Genomic DNA, 23,242 nt, shown 5'->3' with positions numbered 1-23,242 from the left:
TTTCGTATTTGCTGAACTTCACTACTGTGCCTAGTACTGAGTCTGACGCAAAGCATGTTAAATTGCAAACGTTATTGTGAGAAAGGCAAGATATGCCACATGCTGCTAAGCTAAATAATAAACAAAGCAGGAAAGCCGGAAAGAACACTTAGTGGCATGTGATGTTTTATATTAGACTGCTTCATGCCTCTAACTTTACACCAACGCTTCTGCTGGGATTTCTTCCTTGGGCTGTGAACTTGAAACGCACAGACATCTCTTACTTTTTCAGCTCAGACCATGCTGCGCACTCCTTTCAAAGAGCCAAAGGAGGTGGACCCACTGAGCCACCGTACTCCATGGTATGCAAGTAGGAACGCGCAAGTTTTACCTCCCTGGATTTTTTGTTGGGGCGGGGCCTACTGTCACGTGACCAATAACAACCATTCGATTGGTTTTGCTTTTCTCAGGTCGCCCTCTTCCCCCTCCCTTGGAGTAGGTTGGCGTGCTAAGATTCGGCGCATGCGCAGTGCCCGGAGTTTCCCGGCCGCCCGGAGTGCAGTGGTGGCGTTGGGTGACAAACAGGTTGTGACTTGAGAGTAGGGGGAGGGGGCTTCCGCTGGGCCGGAACTTCTCACGCCCCCTGATCCCTTCAGGTGCGGTTTGGTTCGGACGCGCGGTCCCCGCCGCCGGCTGGAGTCTACTCGCGGGTGAGAGGGGAGAGTCGCTTCCGCGGACAGCGGTTAAAGTTGCGGAGAGGATACGAGACGGGCGATTCTCCTCTCGGCCGGCCGGATGGTGCGGCCCTGAGCTGGTCCGGGAGCCCGAGAGAGGCCCCGGAGGGGGCGGGGAGGAGGCAGAATGCGGGTTCTGTGAAGAGACGTGGGGAAGATTCGACTCGGAGAAGAGGAAGAGCCGGACTGCGAGGGAGCGAGGCCGCTGAGGGGGAGGGGGCTGCCAAGATGGCGTCGGCCTCCTCTGGGCCGTCGGCCGCGGGCTTTTCCGCGGTGGATCCCGCGCTCACTACCTGCACCTCGTCCTCAGGTGATCCGAGCGGGCCGGGGGCGAGGGCGGCTTCTCCGGGAGGGAGCTCGGCCTGGGGGCACCTGCGGATGGGCCGCTCGAGTCGCCGGCGCGGACCGAGGCTGGGCTCGCAAGTGTCTGGACTTCATGGGCGGCTGGAGGGGCCGAGGCTGGGGGGAGGGAGCTCCATCTGATGGAGGAAAGCGAAGCTGTCAGAAACTTTGCCAAGAGGACGAGTTGAGGACTTGAGGTTGTAGGATCGGGAAGGGATGGAGGATGAAGGGTGGGGGAGCTGGGGGAAAGCAGGGAAATTACGGGGGTAGAGGGGAAAAATTTATGGAGGATCTGTCTTCTAAGTAGAAAGGAGTGGACTCCTTCATCTGCGACACAGAGAACCCGAGGTGCTTGTGGGCCGGTCGGACAAAAAATTGGACGACAAAGCCGTGGGCTTAAAGGGCATGAAAGACCCAGAGTCTCTTTGAGCTGCCAGTGAGTTAGTTCCCGAGTTTTGTCGTGGGTGGGGGTTTGTGCCTTTTCCCTCAGACACCCCCCCCCATGCTTCACTCATTCGCTCTTCTCACTCCGCTCCACAAATGCGCGAAAAAACTCAGCAAGACGCTTATCAAACATCCTCCCCTGGTGACTGCCCTACTTTGAGAAGTTTTTTTTTTTTTTTTTTTTTTTTTTTTTTGCCAGAGCACTGCTCAGCTCTGGCTTGTGCGGGGGGGGGGGGGGGGGGGGGATTGAACCTGGGACTGACAGAGCCTCAGGCATAAGAGTCTGTTTGCATAACCATTGTGCTAGCTACCTCCGCCCCTTTGAGAAGTTTTGAAGCGTGTTTGAAGAATTTGGAAAATGGGGGTTGGGGGGGGTCAGAAGACTTAAAAATGGTGCTGGGGTTATGGAGCTCTGAGTTGGAGCAGTTCCCGAGCAGGGTGATGTGCGTTAGGCCTTAGGAGGATGGGCTTTAAGGAGTGGGAAAACATTGCATAATAGGAAATGTGCTGGCAGAATGTTTAGATTCTGTTAGGAAATTGGAATCTGCATAACGGAGTCAGGAAATATAGCTCAAAGTAATCAGAAACTACTGAAAATTGGGGCGGGGGGGATGCTCCGGAACCCGTAGGAAAGACAACAGATTGTGTGTAGGAGGGAAACTGTGGGGTTGGTGTGCCTGCGTGTGTGGTGCTGGTACTGCTGGTGAGTCAAAAACTGTTCTAGAGTTTTCATCAGAAATGGGTTGGTTCTGCAGTGACTCTTGCTTGCCTCTACGTGGTGAACAGAAGAGGCTGCCAGATGTTAGGCCCGTTTACTCAGACCTTCACTATTCTGAAGTAGAGAGTCTCTTAAGTAGAGAGGTCCACTGTCCACATCCCCCTTTAGTGAGCAAAATCATGGTCACAGCTTTTTCATAAAGTACAGTTTTGTTCCTGTTCATCTATTTTTAGCTTCTCAAGAGGTGATTTTTGCATTTCCTAGAAAAGCAGGAGAGGACTAGAACAATTCAAGTTGCATTTTCAGTGTGTAGGAAGATAAAAACATAAACCAGTGTTTATTTTGGCCAATGTAAACATTGGTTTATGTTTTCCTTAATATTTAAAATTAACTTATTTTTATTTATTATTATTATTTGCCTCCAGGGTTATCACTGGGGCCTGGTGCCAGCACTGCGAATCCCTCTGTCCTGGCAGCCTTTTTTTTTTTTTTTCTACTTTGTTTGATAGGACAGAGAAATTGAGAGAGGAGGGGAAGACAGAGGGGGAGAGAAAGACATCTGCAGACCTGCTTCACCACTTGTGAAGGCCCCCCCCACACACACACACACAGGTAGGGAGCCTGGGGCTTGAACCCAGATCCTTGCACATGTCCCTGCATGGGCATGCCACTACTGGGCCCCCTATTTTAGTTTTTACTGGAACACTGCTCAGCTCTGGCTTATGGTGGTATGGTGGTGCAAGGGACTAAATTTGGGACTGTGGAGCCTCAGGCATGTGTCTCCTTGCATAACCATCATGCTATCTACCCACACACCCCCTTTGTCTTTTCCATTTTTTTTTTTTTTTAACCAAAGCCCTGCTGAGCTCTAGTTTTTGGTGGTGTGGAGGATTGAACCTGTGACTTTAGAGCCTCAGGCATGAGGGTGTTTGCATAACCATTATGCTGTCGTAACTCCCCCCATTCTCTTTTGGTTTCCTAAATTTTATTTTTTAACTTTTTAAAAAAAATTATTTTATTTATTTATTCCCTTTTGTTACCCTTGTTGTTTTATTGTTGTAGTTATTATTGTTGTCGTAGTTGTTGGATAGGACAGAGAGAGATGGAGAGAGGTGGGGAAGAAAGAGGGGGAGAGAAAGACACCTGCAGACCTGCTTCACCTCCTGTGAAGCGACTCCCCTGCAGGTGGGGAGCCGGGGTTCGAACCGGCATCCTCATGCCGGTCCTTGTGCTTTGCACCACCTGCGCTTAACCTGCTGTGCTACAGCCCGACTCCCTTTTTAACTTTTTTATCTTTATTTATTGGATAGACAGAGCCAGAAAGTGAGAGGGAAGGTGGTGATAGAGAGGGAGAGAGACCCCTGCAGCACTACTGCACCACTTGTGATGCTTTACTCCCTGCAGGTGGGGACCAGGAGCTTGAACCTGGGTCCTTGCACACTATAACATGTGCACTCAGTCAGCTGTGCCACCACCTGGCCCCCTATTTTCCTAAATTGTTAAAGACTAGCCTTGTAGAAATTCAGGGATGTTTGTACATGTAGTTTTTTTTTCTTTTAAATATGTTTATTTATTTATTATTGGACAGAGACAGACTGAGAGGGATGGAGGAGATAGGGAGAGAGCAAGACACACCTGCAGACCTGCTTACCATTCAGTGAAGCTTTACCCCTGCAGGTAGTTCAAGACCAGGGCCTTGAACCTGAGTCTTTGTGTACTGTGAGGTGTGCATTTAACCAGGTGTGCCACTTACCACCCTCTCCCCCCCTTTTTTCTTTTCTTTCTTTTTTTTTTTTTTTTTTTTTTTTACCAGAGCACTGCTTAGCTCTGGCTTATGGGTAGTGGGGGTGGGGGAGCTGATTTTGGGACTATGGAGTCTCAGGCATGAGATTTTTTTACATAACCATTATGTTGTCTATCCCGCCGTTTGTGTATTTTACCTACACTGAAACCAATTAGATTTGAATGAAACTCCAGAATTCCTTGTCTAGCTTCAGCTGTTTGGTGTATGTGGGGAAATTTTATTATTTTTATTTCTTTTTTGCCTCCAGGGTTATCACTGGGGCTTGGTGCCTGCACTACAAGTCCACTGCTCCGTGTAAGGATCCCGGTTCGAGCCCCCGGCTCCCCGGCTCCCCACCTGCAGGGGAGTCGCTTCACAGGCGGTGAAGCAGGCCTGCAGGTGTCTTGTCTTTCCCCATCTCTGTCTTCCCCTCCTCTCTCCATTTCTTTCCTGTCTAACAACGATGACATCAATAACAACAACAATAAAAAAGACAACAGGGGCAACAAAAGGGAAAGTAAATAAAATAATAAAAATTTTAAAAAGTAATGTCATTATGCTAATAGTATGTACACTGCTTCCCTGAAGTGAGAGCTGTGTGATAATATCATATGTAACTTTCCCCAGAAAAAGAACTTAAATCACTTTAGAAGATGATGAACCTGTTAGCTCCAGAACATTTCTGAAATTGTCGCTGAGCCATCTGTATGTTTTTCTTTCTTTCTTTCTTTCTTTCTTTCTTTCTTTCTTTCTTTCTTTCTTTCTTTCCTTTCTTTTTTATTATTTTTATTTAGTGGATAGAGACAGCCAGAAGTCAAGAGCAAGAGGCAGACAGTGAGGGAAGGAGACAAGAGAGACACCAGAAGCACTGCTTCACCTCTTGCAAAGTCTTCCCCCTGCAGGTGCGGTCAGAGTCTCAAACCTTGGTCCTTGAGCATTGCAAATGTGTGCGCAACCAGATGTACTGCCATGTGCCCCCCCTCCCTTTTTTTTTTATCAGTACACTACTCAGCTCTGGCTTATGGTGGTGTGGGGGAATGAACCTGGGACTTTGGAGCCTCAGTCATGAGAGTGTTTGCATAACCATTATGCTGTCTCCCCTCTGCCCTCGGTATGAGTTTCATCAAGAGTACGTATGATGTAGAGATAACTTTCCAGCTCCTTTCTTTTTCTCCCTTTAACTACCGAGGGAAACCCCAGAGGACCTAGGATTGAAGCATTTTTGCTTGGGACTTTTATTTTAGGACTGGTTTTATTAATCTTTGATTCTGGTGACATTGTTCTCAGCAGAGCCTTCACCAATAATCTGTCTCCAAGTGGTGGGAATTTTGTAGAGGGTTGAATTATTTATTTATTTATTTTGAGAGAGATGCAGAGAGAGAAAGACACAAAGAAACACCAGAGGACTGCACAGCTCTGGCTTATTGTGGTGTGGGGGATTGAACCTGGGACTTTGGAGCCTCAGGCATGAGAGTCTCTTTGCATAATCATTATACTATCTACCCCCACATTAAAAAAAATTATTTTCCCCTTTGTTGCCCTTGTTTATTATTATTGTAGTTATTATTATTGTTATTGATGTTGTTCTTGTTGGATAGGACAGAGAGAAATGGAGAGAGGAGGGGAAGACAGAGAGAGGGAGAGAGAGATAGACACCTGCAGACCTGCTTCACTGCCTGTGAAGCGACTCCCCTGCAGGTGGGGAGGGGCTTGAACCAGGATCCTTCCTCCAGTCCTTGCGCCACATGTGCTTAACCCACTGTGCTACCGCCCGACCCATATATATATATATATATATATATATATATATATATATATATATATATATATGTAAAGATTTTATTGATTGATTGATGAGAAAGAGGTGGAAAGTGAGAAAGAGCAAGACATCAAGCTAGTGCGTGTGCTGCTGGGGATTGAATTGGGCGCCTCCTGGTTCAGAGTCCAATGCTTTATCTACTGTGCCATCTTTCAGACCACTTTTAGGATTTTATTTATTTATTAATGAAAAACATAGGAGGAGAGAGAAAGAGCCAGACAGCACTTGGGTACATGTGCTGCTGGGGATTGAACTCAGGATCTCTTGCTTGCTTGAGAGTCCAGTGCTTTATCCCCTATTCCACCTCTTGGACCACTTTTTTTTTTTTTTTTTTTAATGAGCACTGCTTAGCTCTGACTGGTGGTGGTGCTGGGCATTGAACCTGGGACTTCTGTAGCCTCAGGCACAAAAGCATTGCACTATCTTTTTTTTTTTTTTTTAATTATTTTTAATTTTTTTTAACCAGAGCACTGTTCAGCTCTGGCTTATGTGGTGTGGGGGATTGAACCTGGGACTGTGGAGCCTCAGGCATGAGAGTCTGTTTGCATAACCATTATGCTATCTACCCTCCGCCAGCATTGCACTAATTTATTTATTTATTTATTGTATAGAGACAGCCAGAAATTGAGAGGAAGGAGGAAGTAGAGAGGGAGAGAAACAAAGCGACCTGCAGCACTGCTTTACCACTGGCAAAGTTTTCCCCCTGCAGGTGGGGATGGGGGCTTGAACCTGGATTCTTGCACATTGTAACATGTGTGCTCAACCAGGTGCACCACCACCTCGCGCCATTAGCTTTGGCATATGGTGATGCTGGGGAATTAACCTGGTGGCTCAAGCTAAGTCTGTTGTGCTACCTTCCTCAATGAGAATTGTTTGTTTATTTCTGCCACAAGGGGCTCAATGATGCATTAAGAATCCACCTTTCCCAGTGGCCATTTTTCCCTTTTTTAATTAGAAAGGACAGGAAAATTTCGAGAGAGCTGCAGACCTGCTATACAGCTAGTGAAGTGTCTTCCCCCCTGCAGGTGAGAAGTTTGGGTACAAATTGGGTCCTAGCACATGGTAATATGTGTAATTGACCGGATGCACCTCTTCTTGGCCACTAGGTTACTTATTTTTGCCTCCAGGGCTATTGCTGGGACTCTGTGCGCACTACGAATCCACTGTTCCTGGAGGCCATTTTCCCCATTTTGTTGCCCTTGTTACCCTTGTTGTCATTATTATTGTTGTCATTGCTGTTGTTGTTGGATAGGACAGAGAAAATAGAGGAGTGGCTGGGGGGGGGCGAAGACAGACACCTGCAGACCTGCTTCACCGCCCGTGGGGAAGGTGGGGAACAGGGAGCTCCAACTGGGGTTCTTTTGCTGGTCTTTGTGCTTTGCACCATGCGCGCTTAACCCACTGTGCAACTGCCCAACCCCCGGTTAGTTATTTTTTTAAACATGAAGCTAGGGAGTGAATTTAGGGTTTCATGTTTGCTTGATACCACTACTAAATGACCTCACTAGGAGAGATAACACAGCACCACTGTTTCCTTGAAGCACCCCTGTTGGTAGCCACCAGGTTTCTTTGTGGTGTTGAGACCTTACATGGTCTATCTGGTGGGCTGTTTCCTGGCTCCTAGGTGTTTTGGTTGCTGTCAAGAGAATAAACCTGAGATCTCCATTGCTTCAAGCATGACAATCTATTGTGTAACCACTGTGCAGCTTCTGACCCTGTGGTTTTTGTATTCCTTGCATATGGTGTAAACCGTTTGTAGACTGATCTCGTCTTCAGTATTTTCCATGCTCTTCAGTTTGACTCTGAGAAGATGAAACTTAGAAAGATAAACATAGAGCAATATCATGTAGTCAGAAGATTGCCAGGAGCCCTTTTGATTGATGTTTTATAACTAGAAACTTAACCTGTGTGCTTTGGGAGGGGGTTTGAAACCCCCCCTTCATTATTTTTTTTTCCTACCTTGGTAGATTCTTCCAGAAAACTGAACCCAGAATATAATTTGTTGCAGTTGTGTGTTTCTGGCATCACTGTGCTTTTTTGTTTGCTTGTTTGTTTTCCCTACTTCCTCCATCCATTTGTTGTTTAGACTCATCTCTTTTTATACCAGAGCATTACTGTGTTCTGGTTTATAATGGGGCAAGGGATTGAAGCTGAGACTTCGGAAGCTCAGGCATGAGAGACTCTTTGCATCCACTGTGCTTTCTCCTCACCCCTAGATTCTTCTATTTTTGACAGAGATCAGAGCATGCCTCATCTACTGACAAACATGTTGTTGGGAGAGTAATCATTGTTTTTGATTTAAGCATTTATTTCTGCTGCTCAAGTCTACTATCAAATATAATTATAGATTTATTAGGTATCAAGTAGCTGATGTTAATTGCTAATATACTTACAAGTTACTCTTAGGTATCAAAATATGTTTTGCTTATTAAGTTTTGTGTGCTATTCTGGATAGATACTAAACTTTTGATTAATAACTTAGGTCAATTATATGCTGACTACTAGCTATTATATATTTTACAACTTTTTCTTTGTTAGTATAATGGAAACTATAGTTTGTGGTGGTGGTCTGGGAGATGGCGCAGTGGATACAGCACTGGATTCTCAAGTATGAGGTCCTGAGTTCAGTTCCTGTTAGCACATGTACTAGAGTGATGTCTGGTTCTTTCTCTGTCTCCACTTGTTTTCTTCATGAATAAATAAGACTATTTAAAAAAAGGGGGGGGGGAGATGGCACTAGGCCAAATATAGAGTGGGGAGAGAAGGTGGTTATTTTATCCTTTAAGCTTGACATAAACTTTCAAGATCAGAGTTGTCATTTTTTCCCTTTGTATATTTTCTTTGAGACAGAAGTATACATTGGGAATTACACCATTTTTTTGATAGCATTGTCTGAGGCAATCTGTCTCTGTTACAAATCCAGCCCATTAATTAGTCTTCTGAAGTGTTTGGACTGATGATGTTTGGTAGTGGAAGGACCTTCCTAGCTCATTTCTACTACTGCACCTTCCTTCTCCACCCTTTCCTTTCAGTAAAGAGTGTTGTCTGGGTTTTACGTGTTTATTATTTTATAGATTAATTTTTATGTATGTTGATTATATTTTTTTCTTGAGCTTATGTTGACTTTTACTGTTTTTCTTTTGGGGACTGAGTGGTTTCACACATGCATAATTTTACTTTTCCAGGGCTTTTTTTTTTTAAGTTTTATTTATTTATTTACCCTTTTGTTGCCCTTGTCTTTTTTATTGTTGTTGTGGTTATTGATGTCGTTGTTGGATAGGACAGAGAGAAATGGAGAGAGGAGGGAAAGACAGAGGGGGGAGAGAAAGATAGACACCTGCAGACCTGCTTCACTGCCTGTGAAGCAACTCCCCTCCCCCCTTTTTAAAAATCTTTATCTGTTGGATAGAGACCGTCAGAAATTGAGAGGGAAGGGGGTGATAGAGAGACAGAGAGACACCTGCAGCACTGCTTCACCACTTGTGAAGCTTTCCCCCTGCAGGTGGGGACCAGGGGCTCGAATCTGGGTCCTTGTGCACTGTAACCATGGTCACCAGCACCTCCCCCCCCCCCCAGGGGGGGCTTCTTTCAGATAGAAACAGAGAGAGGGAAAGACATCCCAGCACTAGAGCTGCTCCTGTTGCCCTGGCATGCCCCTGCTCATGGCAAGGCAGGCATCCAATAAGCAAGACTTGTTTGTTTATGAGAAGGAGGGAGAGAGAACCAGAGCATTGCTCTGGCACTTGCTGTGCTGGGGGTTGAACTCAATCTTGCAAGTCCAGTGTTTTATCTACTTCACGCTTCCTGGGTTACTTACTTTTCTTGAGTGTCAGGATTTAGTCCTTACTGAGGGTGTAGTATTGGAGAACATAATGTCCTCCCACCTGCAGGAGATACAGATAAAGTGACTTTCAAAATTTAAAGTTAACAAGGACCAGAGCGATTGCTTCAGATAATTCAGTAAACAGTTGAACTGGACCAGAGAGAGCATAGTGGTTATACAAAGAAATTCTCATACCTCAGGCTCCAAAGTCTCAGGTTCGACTCCCTGCCCCATCATAAGCCAGAGCTGAGCAGTGCTCTGGACTATCTCTCTCTCTCATTAAAATAAAATCAGTAAAATTATTTATTTATTGGATAGATAGCCATAATTGAGAGTAAGGGGAAATAGAGGAGAGACAGAGACACCTGCAGCACTGCTCCATTGTGAAGCTTCCCCCCCCCACACAGGTGTGTCCTTGTGCATTGTAACGTGCACTCTACCAGGTCCGCTACTACCCATCCCCTTCAATAAAATCTTTAGTTTTTTTTTTTATTATTATTGTGATGGGAAGAGAGACAGAGCATCACTCTATTTATGATAAATCTATTTATATTTATTTTGTCTTTCTGGTTTTTATGCAGTTTCAGGGATTAAACCCAAGACTTCATGCATGCAAGGTATTCCCTCTACCACCAAGTCATTCTTTGCTCTACTTTTGATTTATTTTCCCCATTTAAAATACCTCTTAATCTCAGATACCCCTACGAGCTAGCAGCTTCCTAGTTCCTTTCTGCTCTGTATAGGAATCACTGACACATTTCTGTGGTGTTAGTAGTAAGTCATTGGGCTGGGTCCCCGGGAATTGCTTTTGGATGAGCTGTTCAGGCAAAACTCTAGTTGTCTTTGGAATGTATATCCGGCTAGCCTTGAGCATCTCTAAATTATATGTGTACTGTATACAGTGAAGTCAGTCACACATACACACACACTGCCTATTAGTTTCTCATCTGCTAGATGATGTCATCTCATCTCCGACGGATGTAAATGTTTCTGCTCTGAAAACACAGGGAGAGGTTCTGGTATTAAGGCCAACTATTCTTTCCACATTGGAGGGAAAATATATAAACGTCTATTTTGTTTAATCTCTCTCTTTTTGCCTCCAGGGTTATCACTGGGGTTGGTGTCTGCACTACGAATCCACCACTCCTGGAAGCCATTTTTCCCATTTTTGTTGCCATTGTTGCTGGATAGGACAGAGAGAAATCAAGAGGAGAGGGGAAGATAGAGAGGGGGAGAGGAACATAGACATCTGCAGACCTGCTTCAACTCTTGTCAAGCAGCCCCCCTGCAGGTGGGGAGCTGAGGGCTGGAACTGGGATCCATATGCTAGTTCTTGCACTTTGTGCTACGTGGGCTTAGCCCTCTTACCACCTAGCCTCCTGTTTAATCTTTAATAACTTTAATTTATTTATTAGAGAGAGACAGAGAAATTGAGAGGGGAGAGGGAGATAGAGAGGAAGAGAGACACCTGTAGTCCTGCTTCACCACTCATGAAGCTTTTCCCTTACAGATGGGGACCAGGGACTTGAACCTGCATCCTTGCACACTGTAACGTGAGTGCTTACCCAGGTGCACCACCACCAGGCCCCTGGAAGTTTGTCTTTTTCCACTCTTGTGATATATATATATATTCCCCCCCCCCCCCCCCCCGCTTTATTTACACCTTCTCAATCTCTGGTGGTAAAGTCGTAGCAAATTTATGGAGCACCACAGTAATTTTTTTTTTTAATTATTTTATTATTATCTTTATTTATTGGATAGAGACAGCCAGAAATCGAGAGGGTAGGGGAGATAGAGAGGGACAGAGAAAGAATGCTTTGCAAGTGGTGAAGCAACCCTGCTTCACCACTTGCAAAGCATTCCCTCTGCAGGTGGGGACCGGGGGCTCAATCCCGGGTCCTTGAGCACTGTAACATATGCGCTCAGCCAGGTGCACCACCACCCGGTCCCATGAACCACAGTAATATTAAATAACTGGAAATCAACCCCTACGGTAGTTTTTCCCTTCCTGTACAAACATAGTTAGGGTGGGGCAAAGGCCCAAAAGGGAATGCTTCCTTACCACCAGTACAGAATTACTCAGAAGAAATTTCTGTAACGTGGTGTGTGTGATTCAACTTTTTATTTTATTTTAACAAGTATTAATTTGGGTTGATTCCATTTTGTTGTATGACTGGTTTGGCTATTTAGAGATTATTTCAATAACATAAGAGATTTGCCCTTCTATGAAGCTAATATAGAGTTGCTTCAGTTGAGGCATTTTGAAGTAATAAGTAGTAGAGAACGAGGGTATGTGTATATAGGAATCAAGCTTATTTATAGTTTATTGCCAGCAGCATTCTAGACACTTTCAGTTTTCTTCTATTAAGTGGTGGAGGTCTGTATGTGTGGAACTGTTTGGTAGTTTACTGGGAGAATGGATTATAAAGCAAATAGAGTGACAATAAAGTCATTCCTGCCTGCCTTTTTTTTTTGTTATAGTATTAATGTAATTGTGGAATTCTTACATAGGTAGGGAAAAATAGAAACAAAATTAGAGAAATCAACCTAAGCACACTTCATAGGTCATATTCTAGTATATAACATTTTGGTATATATTCCTTTGATCTTTCTAAAAATTTACTTACTACTGGGATAGAACCAGACCATCACTTTGGCATATGTGATACCAGGAACTGATCTCTGGACCTCACTCATGCAACTGAGCAACTTCCCTGATAATTTGATCTTTTTCTTTCTAATATGTATAGATACATGTAAATGTATAGGTAACTATTTTATGAAAGCTAGTGTCCTATATTTGAAAATAATTTTGACTTTTGTTCTACTTAATATTTATTTTGACAAGCTATTCTTTTTTTTTTAAGTATTTATTTATTCCCTTTTGTTGCCCTTGTTTTATTGTTGTAGTTATTATTGTTGTTGTTATTGATGTCGATGGATAGGACAGAGAGAAATGGATAGAGGAGGGAGAGACAGAGAAAGGGAGAGAAAGACACCTGCAGACCTGCTTCACCGCCTGTGAAGTGACTCCCCTGCAGGTGGGGAGCCGGGGGCTTGAACCGGGATCCTTGAGTTGTGCTACCTACCACCCGACTCCCTTGACAAGCTATTCTTAAGTATACACAAATATAATTCTTATGTAGGTAGTATTCAGTTTTGTGACTGTATCACATATTTGTGTGTTAGTGTGTGGTGCTGGGGACTGAAACAAGGACCTCATTCATGTGCAGTACTGTTGAGCAACATCCTTGGCCCCATTTTAAGATTTGTGTATTCTTAGAGAAAAAGAAGTGATGACAAGTGACAAGCACTACTCTACTATTCATCCATGACCCCCCCCCCCCTTGGTGCTCACATGTGGTGTAGGGGGATCATATAATCCAGGGGACTCATGCATGTTAAATGCATTCACTCTACCCACAGAATTATCGCCCAGCCAATATTCTGCCATTTATATCACTAGTCTGAGAATCACCAATTATAGTAACTACCCAGTTACAGTTTCCCTGTCTCCCTCCCTCCCTCCCTTCCTTCCTTCCTTCCTTCCTTCCTTCCTTTTTCTTTCTTTCATTTCCCTTTCTATTTTCTTTTGTCTTTTTAACCAGAATAGTGCTAAACTCTGACTTCTGGTATTACTGGGGTTTGAACCTGAGACCTTTTAATGATTTGGGCATGAAGTTTTTAATGCATAATTACCATGCTATCTTCTCAGTCTATAAGTTCTTATATACAGTGGTATATATACTAATAGTTATATATTTTTTCATTTTACTGTTTATTTCTTTAAGGCAAAGGGGTCTCTCTTTCTTTGGGCTGAGAATGAAAGAAGGGCATGGGTAGATGTTTATGCAGAGACTTTTCTGCCTGAGGCTCCAAAGTCCCAGTTTCAATCCTCGGCATCAGTATAAGTCAGAGCTGAGCAGTGCTCTGGTAAAAAGAGGCAAAGAGAGAGAGAGAGAGACAGACCATGAGCACAGCATCAGAGCTCCCTTCAGTGTAGGGCGGCAGGCTCAAATCTGGGTCAAAGCACTATAGGTTACCAAGTGAACTATTCCTGTGACCCTAAGGTAAAGTGTTTTTTTTTCTTTTTTCTTTTTTCTTTTTTCTTTATTGGGGGATTAATGGTTCAGACTTGACAGTAAAACGGAGTAGTTTGTGCATGTGTTAACATTTCCCAGTTTTCCACATAACAGTTCAACCCCCACTAGGTCCTCCTCTGCTATTACGTTCCAGGACCTGAACCCCTCCCCCCAACACACACCCCCCAGAGTCATTTACTTTGGTGCAATGAAGTGTTTTGTTTTTTTTTTTTGATAGATTGACTTTTACCAAATCACTACTCAGCTCTGGTTTATGTGGTGCTGAGGGATTGAACCTAGTCCCTTTGGTCCTTCAGATATGAAAGTCCTTTTGCATAAGTATTGTGCTATCTCCCTAGCTGTTAAACCACACCACCACAGTACTTCTTCTATTTTTGGATGTGTGAGACCCAGGTTCAAACCTGGTTCAGTGAAGTGTGGTGTCTCTGCCCTCTCTGTCTGTCAAAAATGGAGAAAAGTTTTCCTTGCCAATCTTGAATCAGTAAGAGTGAAATGATTTGGGTTACTAATTTTGCTACCACTCCTAGAGTTTTTCAGCAAGAGTTGCTTCTCTGGGAGTCGGGCAGTAGTGCAGCGGGTTAAGCACAGGTGGTGCAAAGCACAAGGACCAGTATAATAATTCTGGTTCGAGCCTCTGGCTCCCCCACCTGCAGGGGAGTTGCTTCACAAGTAGTGAAGCAGGTCTGCAGGTGTCTCTCCCCCTCTGTCTTCCCCTTCTCTCTCCATTTTTTTCTGTCCTATTCAATGACAACATCAATAGCAACAATAATAACTACAACAATAAAACAACAAGGGCAAGAAAAGGGAATAAATGAAAGTTTTAAAAAAAGGGTTTATTAAAAAAAAGTTGCTTCTAATTTTTGGACAATTACCTCCAGAGGTATAAGATAGAGGTGTTTGTAAGTTTAATCTTTATAGTTTTCTTACTGTTCTTACTCTGTTGTAAGCTTGTAGAACCTTAGAAGTAAGTGATAATTTTTTGTTTTTCCTCATTTAGGTTTCAACTATCTGTGCTGTGGGGTCAACCGTAAGAGAGGTAGAGCCTATGTGTATCTGCGAAGAAGCATGACCTCCTTGCAATAACTAGCGGCTCCTCTTCCCCATAACAATTGCAGGCTTTCTGTGGTGGTAGTGTGTGGTCTTCTGAGAAGGCTTTGGGTGTCTTGCAAGCATTACTTGATGGCTCCCATTTCCCTCTGCCCTTTTTATTATTTCATTTTAAAAATTATTTTTAACTTTTTCCCCTGCTTTACATCTTTTTATCTTTTTTCTTTATTGGGGAATATTTTTTTAAATTTCTTTGTTGGGGATTAATGGTTTACATTTGACAGTAAATACAATAGTTTGTACATGCATAACATTTCTCAGTTTTCCACATAACAGTACAACCCCCACTAGGTCCTCTGTCATCCTTTTTGGACCTGCACTCTTCCCCCACCCCAGAGTCTTTCACTTTGGTGCAATAATTTTTTTTTCCCCTTAACTAGAACACTGCTCAGCTTTGGTTTATAGTGGTGCTGGTTATTGAACCTGGAACCTTGGAGCCTCAGGGCTGAGTCTGCATAGCCACTACGCTGTCTCCCAGTGGATGCTTTATTAACACAGAAGTGTCTTTTCTCAGAATCCCATAATAATATAATAGAAATCCATTGACTGTCTCTTGTTCACCTTGAAATCTTCCTATAACTTTATTTCCTTTGTTCTTTAAAAGTAGTCTATCTCATATATATATGCTTTTTTAAAAAATTAGGATACAGACAGAGAAATCAAGAGAGAAGGAGTGGAAGAGGAAGGAGGAAGTAGAGGTAGAGAGACACCTGCAGTCCTGCTTCACCACTTGTGATGCTTTCTACTACTAGTGGGGACCTCTGGGGTCTTGAACCTGGGTCCTGTGGTTACATGGTAACGTGCACTCAACTGGGTCAACCACTGCCTAGCCCACTAATTAAAAAACTTATGTATTTCTTTAAAGATTTATGTATTAATGAAAGAGAGGAGGAAAGAGAACCAGAACATCACTTTGGCATGTGGTGATACCAGGGATTTAACTTGGGACTTTATGCTTAAAAGTTCAACCCTGTATCCACTGAGCCATTTCCTGGACTACTGCTCTTTTTTTTTTTAATTTCTCTCTTTTTTTTTTCTTTCTAATGTATGCTCAACCAGGTGCACCACCACCTGGCCCCACTTTTCTGTCTTTTTTTCTTTTTCTTTTTTAAATTAGACCACTACTCAGTTTTGGTTGTGGTAGTGCCATTGAATCTGGGGCCTCATAACTTCAGGCGAGAAAGTAAGAAAGCCTGTTGCATAACCATTGTGCTATCTCCCCAGGCCTCAACTATTTTCCTTTCCCCCTTTTGTTGTGCTTCTCATGTTAACTGGCCCTTCCATTCCATAAATGGGATTTCATGATGAACAGTGATCATCATAATTTGTAATGCCTATAGACATTAAACGTTAGTGTTATATTGTCTTGTTTTGTAACACTCTAATAAAGTATATGCTACTATATTTCTTTGATTGTTTTTTTTTATATTTCTTTGTTTTACAAGACCTAGAGAGGTTTTTTTTTTTTTTTTTGTATTCCCTTTTGTTGCCCTTGTTATATTGTTGTTGTTATTATTGCTGTTGTTCTTAATGCTGTCGTTGGATAGGACAGAAAGAAATGGAGAGAGGAGGGGAAGACAGAGAGGGGGAGAGAAAGACAGACACCTGCAGACCTGCTTCACCTCTTGTGAAGTGATTCCCCTGCAGGTGGGGATCTGGGATCTCAAACTGGGATCCTTACCCCTGGTCCTTGCGCTTTGTGCCATGTGCACTTCACCCACTGCACTACCACCTGTTAATGTGCGGGTGGTGGCGCACCTGCTTGAGTGCACATGTTACGGTGCACAAGGACTTGGGTTCGAGCCCCCGGCCCCCACCTGCAGAGGGGAAAACTTCACAAGTCTCTCTCCCTCTCTATCACCCCCTTCTTTCTCGATTTCTGGCTGTCTCTATCCAAATAAATAAATAAAGATAAAACAAAATAAAACAGTAGAACTGGTTCTTAAATAATTCCTGGGAAGAATTTCACAAAGTTTTTTTCTTTTTTTTTTTTCCAGAGCATTGCTCAACTCTGGCTTATGGTGGTGTGGGAGATTGAACCTGGGACCTCAAAAGCCTCAGGCATTAGTGTCCATTATGTTATCTCCCCACCACCCATGTGAGTTTTTTTTTTTTTTTTCTTACTCCCCCCCCACCCATTTTTTAAAAAATTTTATTTCATATCAAATATTAAAAAAATTTTTTTAACCAGAGCACTGCTCAGCTCTGGTTTATGGTGGTGCGGGAGATTGAACCTGGGACTTTGGAGCCTCAGGCATGAGAGTCTGTTTGCATAACCATTATGCTATCTACCCCTGCCCTCAAATAGTTTTGAGAGAGACAAGCCAGAGCACCACTCTGCAACATAGGAGATCAAACTAGGAGCCTCAGTCATGTCAGTCCTGTCCTCTGCAAGCTGAGCTTCCTTCCATCCCCCCCTCCCACACACACACTATGGGAATAAAATTTAAACCTAACAGATTAGAACCCATATTCCTGTTTATTAAGCTGTTAATGCTCTTTACTAATCTGAAATTCTTTGTGAACTAACTTGAATTTAAATATTTGTTGTTGAATGGGGTACTGATTGACCACGTCCTTGGTGAAGGAGAGTATAGTACAGAAGGGAACTTCCTCTTCTGACCTTGACTTTGCTGGGGAAAACAACAAAATTCTGAACTCCTCTGTGCATAATGTGGAGTTATGAACGTTATTTCAGTTACTGGTCTAAAGGTTAATGTGAATTTATGCCAAGGAATGGTTACAAATCCTGCAGTTGATTCAGGATTTCTAAAACAAGACTTTGTCTATCATAAACCTTAATAATTAGCAAATCATTGTGCCACATATACTAAAAAGAAAATTCTAATCTGAGAAGAATGGGACTCTTGTCTTTTTCTACTAAGTTGTTGATGTCTTATTATAAAAACAAAAGGTACTTTCTACTACGACTAAGGGCCTTAATAGCTGTGAAACTGTGGAACTGTTCTTTCAATGAACAGTCTTGTGGCAGTTCCAGTGTCTCTAGAATATTAGTATTGTTTCATTCAGAACAAGGATAATCTCACTAAGTAAGTAAAAGGTACTTGCCTACTGTTTTTGCCAGTGGTTAATGACAACTGTTGCCAGAGGAACAGAGTGTTGTTGTTCATTTCATTGAGAGGAACTGGAGGACAACTTGCTTTTAATCCTGTCAATGAAAATGAAAAACAGATTTCCTTGTCCCATGGGAATGGGGTATTGCAAGAGAAGAAAATATGTGTTCATATTGTTGACTAGTAATTCTGAGGTTTATTTACTTTTTACTGAGATTTATTTTTGTTTATTAAAGAGAAAGGCAAAGCATCAAGAAATGTAAGAAATAGACCTCATGCTTGCAAGACCCACTGGTTAAAAAAAAAAAAAAAGGATTATATAGAAGAAAAAAATTGAATTGCCAATTAGGAATGTGAATTCCAGTTCTGGCCCTGACAGTGTCTTTGCTGTGGTTTTGAGCACATTCCTAACCTCTTCTTTTGTGCTCTTGTTAAATACAGGATTAGCCTTAAATCTGAAGGGAGGTTGTAGTATAACAAAAGTAGCATTCACCACTACATATGCAAAATTAACTGGTTACTCAAAATTTTAAGTTTTTTTTTTTTTCTATCAGTATCAAACAAGTTATACACATATTTTGTGGACATATTTATTCTCATTTTTCGATGGGGAACTAAGGCTTCACACATACATGATTTCACTGCCCTGACTTTCATTTAGATAGAGAAACAGAGGGAGAAACACCAGAGCACTCCAGTGCCATGACACCCTACCTAGTGAGCTCTCTCCAACTCAGGTCTTTAATTAGAACAATTGCCACTCCATGTTATATTGTTTTGAGGGCCAGATAGATAGGCTTATAAACTTTTAAAGTGCTATACAAATATAAATTGTTCATTTATATATATCTATCTTAACATTGTATCAGTTTATTTATTTGTTTATTGCCTCCAGGGTTATTGCTGGGGCTGGGTGCCTGCACTATGAATCTACTGCTCCTAGAGACTACTTTTGTTGCCCTTGTTGTTTTATTGTTGTTGTGGTTATTATTGTTGCTGTTATTGATGTTGTTATTGGATAGGACAGAGAGAAATCCAGAGAGGAGGGGAAGACAGAGGGGGAGAGAAAGACAGACACCTTCAGACCTGCTTCACCGATTGTGAAGCAACCCCCCTGCAGATGGGGAGCTGGGGGCTGGAACCGGGATCCTTACGGTCCTTGCCCTTCGTGCCATGTGTGCTTAACCCGCTGCACTAGCGCCCGACCCCTATGTGTTTTATTTTTATTAATTTTATAGAGTGTAAGAAATAGAGGGTAGAGAGAAACCTGCAGTGCTGCTCTACTGCTTGTGAAGCCTCCCCCCTGCAGGTAAGAACTGGAGTTACAAACCTAACTTGGCATACACGATAATGTGAGCTATACCAGGTCCCTAATGTATACATTTTAAAATTCTTCAGAGTTCTGATTTAGATGACGGAAGGCAGGTCCCAAAATCCTCAAGGTTTTCCTTTGAGGAAGGAGTAGTAAACTTGTTAGTGAAATGCTTACCTATACTGCTCCCTGCCACCCCAGCACTCTCCCCCCCAAAAAAAAGCAATATGATGGATATAAATTATAAGATGTTAATACTTTCAGGGAACATTCCCTCCTTCTCCATTTCAGGGAACATTTTTCACAGAGATGCTAGAGATGAAACTTTCTTTTTTAATTCTTTTATATTTATTTATTTTCCCTTTTGTTGCCCTTGGTTTTTACTGTTGTTGTAGTTATTGTTGTTGATGTTGTCATTGTTGGATAGGACAGAGAGAAATGAATAGAGGAGGGGAAGACAGAAAGGGGAAGAGAAAGACACTTTCTATGCTGCTCTTGTTTAAAGTTTTGCCCACAGGGCACAGGTCAGAGTGCCATCCTAAGAATAAATTGAAGTGAATTAAACAAAACAAACTAAAACAAAACAAAAATAAACTAGAGAACTTTACCATTTCTGCTGTTAACATCCAGCTTGACCCAGAACCTAGTGAAAAGCAGTGACAGTAGAAGGAGCCAGGTGCTATCTGCTAAGATTTGATCTCTGTCTTCTCCTCCTCTCTCCATTTCTCTCTGTCCTATCCAACAATGACAACATCAATAACTAAAACAATAAAAACAACAACAAGGGCGACAAAAGGAAAAACATGATTAATAATAATAATAATAAAGAAACTGAGTTAAAAAATCCTTTAAAAAGGGGGGGGGGAGAAAGACACCTGTAGACCTGCTTCACCACTTGTGAAGTTACCCTCCTGTAGGTGGGGACCTTGGGATTCGAACTGGGATCCTTGCATGGGTCCTTGTGCTTCATATTATGTGTGCGCTACTGTACACTACTGCCCAGCCCCTCTATTTCTTTCTCTCATAATCATCTTTCAAAAGACAAAAACAATTCAAACTTTAAAAAAAAAATTTAAGAAAGAAGATAGTTAAATCTTCAGTCCTGAGTCTTTTCCCGTTACTTAAAAAAATATTTTGGGAGTTGGACTGTAGCGCAGTGAGTTAAGCGCAAGTGGCGCAAAGCACAAGGACCGGCCTAAGGAACCCGGTTCGAGCCCCCAGCTCCCCACCTGCAGGGGAGTCACTTCACAAGCAGTGAAGCAGGTCTGCAGGTGTCTCTCTTTCTCTCCCCCTCTCTGTCTTCCCCTCCTCTCTCCATTTCTCTCTGTCCTATCCAACAACGACATCAACAACAGTAATAACTACAACAATAAAAAACAACGGGCAACAAAAGGGAATAAATAAATATTTAAAAAATAAAAAATATTTTGTAGGGGGTTGGGCCATAGTGCAGCGGGTTAAACGCAGTTGGGACAAAGTGCAAGGACCGGTAAGGATCCCGGTTGGAGCCCCTGGCTCCCCACCTGTAGGGGAGTCGCTTCACAGGTGGTGAAGCAGGTCTGCAGATGTCTTTTCTCCCCTTCCCCCCTTTCCCCTTTTCATTTCTCTCTGTCCTATCCAACAATGACGACATCAATAACAACAATAATAACTACAACAATAAAACAAGAGCAACAAAAGGGGAAAAATTAAAACAAAAATTTTTTTTGAGGGGCTTGGGGAAGGAAAGTGAGAACTAGAACATCACTGTGGCACATATGATGCCAGAGACCTCATACTTGAGGGTCCAGCACTTACCATCCACTGTCACTTCCTAGGGCACTCTCCCTCTTCTTTATTCTGGTTATTAGACCCAGTGTCTCACATCTGCAGCTATAGAAATAACTAGATTTCAGCCCAGCTTTGCACTTGCAGATAGCTAAGCAGATGGAACTGAAGTTCTGCCAGCGAAGGCCTCCCACATTCATCTTGGGTGCTTTGCAAGAGTGTAACAGTCCTGAAACTACATGTTTGTGTGGTTAAAATAGGGAAGGCAGCAAAGTGTTACTTCTTAGGGAGTAAGAAAACCCCAAATACACTCTATCTTACAATCACTAGTTATACCCCCCCTTCATTGTATAGCTTTGTCCAGTGACTCCTTGTATACAGGAGATTGTTTTCTGTGATAATATGTTGGCTTAGTTCTGCCAGATTCTCTTCCTTGAGAATCAGATTCCATTGCTGTGTATGTGCATTTGGATGGAGGTATGGAAGTGTGGAGGCTGTGGCAGTTGAAGGGCTTCGGAGGAGTCAAGTACCTTGAATCATCAAACTAAGGCCCTCAAGCTTGCAAACATGTGCTTTATCATTGAGCTCCACACCTGACCCCTCAGGAGGTACTGATAAGAATTTTATAAAGGGGTGGATATAGATAGCGTAATGGTTATGCAAAGAGATTATCATGCCTGAGGCTCCAAGGTCCCAGGTTCAGTCCCCTGTACCACCATAAACCAGATCTGAGCAGTGCTCTGGTTTAAAAAAAAAAATTATAGGGAGTCGGGCTGTAGCGCAGCGGGTTAAGCGCATGTGGCGCAAAGCACAAGGACCGGCATAAGGATCCCGGTTCGAACCCTGGCTCCCCACCTGTAGGGGAGTCGCTTCACAGGCGGTGAAGCAGGTCTACAGGTGTCTATCTTTCTCTCCTCCTCTCTGTCTTCCCCTCCTCTCTCCATTTCTCTCTGTCCTATCCAACAACGACAACAACAATAATAACTACAACAATAGAACAACAAGGGCAACAAAAGGGAATAAATAAATAAAATAAATATTTAAAAAAAATTATAAAGGTCTAGATAATGGAACATTAAAACCTTCCTGTGGACCCAGGTTTGTTCTTGCTTTAGAAATCATGTATAACAACATATCTGTATAGCACTTTATAGGCAGTAGTTTAGTCCATAAAGCTTAGAGTATGTTATTATACAAACCCTAAAATACAGGTTATATATATATATATATTTTTTTCTCCTTTTTGTTGCCCTTGTTTTATTGTTGTAGTTATTGTTGTTATTGATGCTGTCGTTGTTAAATAGGACAGAGAGAAATGGAGAGAGGTGGGGAAGACAAGAGAGGGGGAGAGAAAGATAGACACCTGCAGACCTGCTCCACTGCCTGTGAAGCGACTGCCCTACAGGTGGGGAGCTGAAGGCTTGAACCAGGATTGTTAGGCTGGTCCTCGCACTTTGTACCATCTGCTCTTAACCCCCTGCGCTACCGCCTGACTCCCTAGGTGGTTTTTTTGTTTTGTTGTTGTGTTTTGTTTTTTAGTTAAATACAGATTTAAATTATGATGTATCTCATGACTTAGGGACTTGAACTAAGGTCATAGTGACTTTTTTTTAAACCTCAAACACATGTGATTTTATTATCCTGGAATACTTTTTCATTCAGATAAAGAGACAGGAAAAGACACCGGTGTATAGCACCAAAGCTTCCTCTTGCCATAGTAATTATCTGTGTTTTTTAAAATATTTATTTATTTATTCCTTTTTGTTGCCCTTGTTGTTTTATTGTTGTAGTTATTATTGATGCTGTCATTGTTGGGTAGAACAGAGAGAAATGGAGAAAGGAGGGAAAGACAAGGGGAGAAAAAGATGGACACCTGCAGACCTGCTTCATTGCCTATGAAGGGACTCCCCTGCAGGTGGGGAGCCAGAGGATCGAACAGGGATCCTTAAAGCTGGTTCTGACATTTTGTGCCATCTGCACTTAACCCGCTGTGATACTGCCTGACTCCCTCCATAGTAATTATCTAATGTGGTGCCAGGGCTTGAATCTGAGTCACATGAATGATCATACAGGCACCTAACCCAGTGACTTACCTCTCTAGCCTGGTCTTCTAACTTTTAAATAACATTAAAAACATTTTTTTAATGAAAAAAATTTTTTTAAATTTATTTTCCCTTTTGTTGTCCTTGTTATAGTTATTATTGTTGTTGTTATTGATGTCATCGTTGTTAGATAGG

At 42.6% G+C, this 23,242-nt stretch overlaps 1 protein-coding gene across 4 annotated transcripts in view; it reads left to right on the top strand.

Annotated features, from left to right (window-relative positions):
* The first annotated feature begins 496 nt into the window (after positions 1-496).
* The window catches only part of LOC103120293 (26S proteasome non-ATPase regulatory subunit 4), a 104,096-nt gene continuing 81,350 nt past the window's right edge, over positions 497-23,242 (top strand). Inside the window, exons 1-2 of one of the 4 annotated variants that reach the window (XM_060201717.1) lie at positions 497-1,023; positions 14,743-14,781. In XM_060201717.1, coding sequence (XP_060057700.1) covers positions 942-1,023; positions 14,743-14,781 — 121 coding nt within the window. In that variant the 5' untranslated portion in view covers positions 497-941. The remainder of the gene's footprint in view (positions 1,024-14,742; positions 14,782-23,242) is intronic. The other 3 variants (XM_060201719.1, XM_060201718.1, XM_016191508.2) reach the window with 3 other exon arrangements.

This window comes from Erinaceus europaeus, chromosome 11, assembly GCF_950295315.1.
Source record: "Erinaceus europaeus chromosome 11, mEriEur2.1, whole genome shotgun sequence".
NCBI lineage: Eukaryota > Metazoa > Chordata > Mammalia > Eulipotyphla > Erinaceidae > Erinaceus > Erinaceus europaeus.
Note: the sequence above shows the minus strand (reverse complement) of the source record. Positions and strands in the feature narration are given on the sequence as shown.